At 40.6% G+C, this 1,454-nt stretch overlaps 1 protein-coding gene across 1 annotated transcript; it reads left to right on the forward strand.

Moving 5' to 3' along the window:
* Positions 1-3: 3 nt before the first annotated feature.
* Positions 4-1,454, forward strand: LOC112466884 (the record flags this gene model as incomplete). Its single annotated transcript, XM_025035225.1, has 4 exons — positions 4-312; positions 551-794; positions 1,105-1,311; positions 1,422-1,454. Coding segments are annotated over 3 exons (618 nt in total), but the record flags the coding sequence as incomplete, so codon positions are not given.

Here is a 1,454-nt window from a genome sequence, read left to right on the forward strand (position 1 = left end):
TTCGTATTCGAATCCGAAAAATCGAATATGCACAATCAACTACTGAAACAGATCCAGGATGGTGTAAAGCTCAAGAGTGTAAGGACGAACGACCGTTCTAAGCCGATACTGGAAGGACTGGGGAAGTTTCGACGACAAATGACCATCGAGGAGCAGATTCAAAAAACCGAGAAAACGCCCGTAGACGATGCTATTCAGGACAAGATGGATGACATCGATGCCGTTAGGGATGATTTGCAAAGCACTAAGCAGATGCTCGCAATGGAACTTAGGAATAAAGAAGTCTTGGAACGAGACAATAAGCGATTGCAGGTAATAAGACTTAAAAGGCATTGACATTTGATATTTTGGAAAAAGTTTTCAATAACATATGTAAGTTTACTCTGCCCAATTCTATTTAAAACACTTTATAATCTTATTCAAACAAGGCAAACCAGCGACTTGCTGAAATGAGGAAAAATTAGAGGGTTAAAAAAAATAGCTAAGGATTTTAATAGAAATAAATATAGCTTAAGATAAAGATAATTTCTTACCGAGCTAATATGTGCAGGCAAGAATTTTGAATCTTGAGGCAGAAGTGGAACATATGAAGCTACAAAAGAATGCACAGGAAAACAAGCAACAGGATGAGAAACTCACGGAATCCTTGAGACAGGAAGTGCAACAAGCGAGAAAGGACGCAGAAAAAGCGGAGAAAGGTTTCGCCACCGCCGCCGAGGAAAGAGACAAGGCTAGAAACGTGTTGGAAGAAATGAGAAGAATGTATGCGACGCTAGAAAAACGTATGAAGGCTGGTGCGTAATTAAAAGTGTAGCTTTACTTAAAGTTAGCTGAGCTATATTAATCGTGTTGTCCTGCAATCTCTCCCTAATTACCCTTGAATTTAATCGCTTTTTAAACAAAACGTTATTATCAATTCCATGATGCGAATCTCATATCTATTTCTTATGCTTTATATCAACGCTTATATTAATCACGCTTTTTCGCTTCGCTTTTCCTTGCTTTGCTTGTCAGAAGAAGAGCTTACGCCGATTGAAGCTGATTGCGAGCCGATAGTGGAGTTAGAAGAGGATTGGGAAAACGTAGGATGGTACAATGTTGCAGGAATGGCACTGGCTGGTTGTCCAAGCGCGAAAGACGTAGCAGGATCGCGTCGCAAAAGAGTGTAGACAAACAAGATGTTTGCAGCACGAGCGAGGAGGAAGAGGAGAGCACGGAAGAAGAAGAGGAAGACGAGGATCCTAAAGCCGGAGCGGAAAAACGCGCGCAGAGGGAGATCAAGCTTCTCATTTCGAAAATTAAGAATTTCAAGTGAGTACGATGACGAGGTTTCCGCGATTTATTCAACTCGCAATGAGTAACCGTATCGATAATACATTAAATAACACAGAAAATTATTGTATAACAAATTGTCTAAATAGGGACAAGGCTGTGAACGCCAGAAAAGAGAGGCA

This window comes from Temnothorax curvispinosus, unplaced genomic scaffold, assembly GCF_003070985.1.
Source record: "Temnothorax curvispinosus isolate PA1 unplaced genomic scaffold, ASM307098v1 QBEX01016641.1, whole genome shotgun sequence".
Lineage (NCBI taxonomy): Eukaryota > Metazoa > Arthropoda > Insecta > Hymenoptera > Formicidae > Temnothorax > Temnothorax curvispinosus.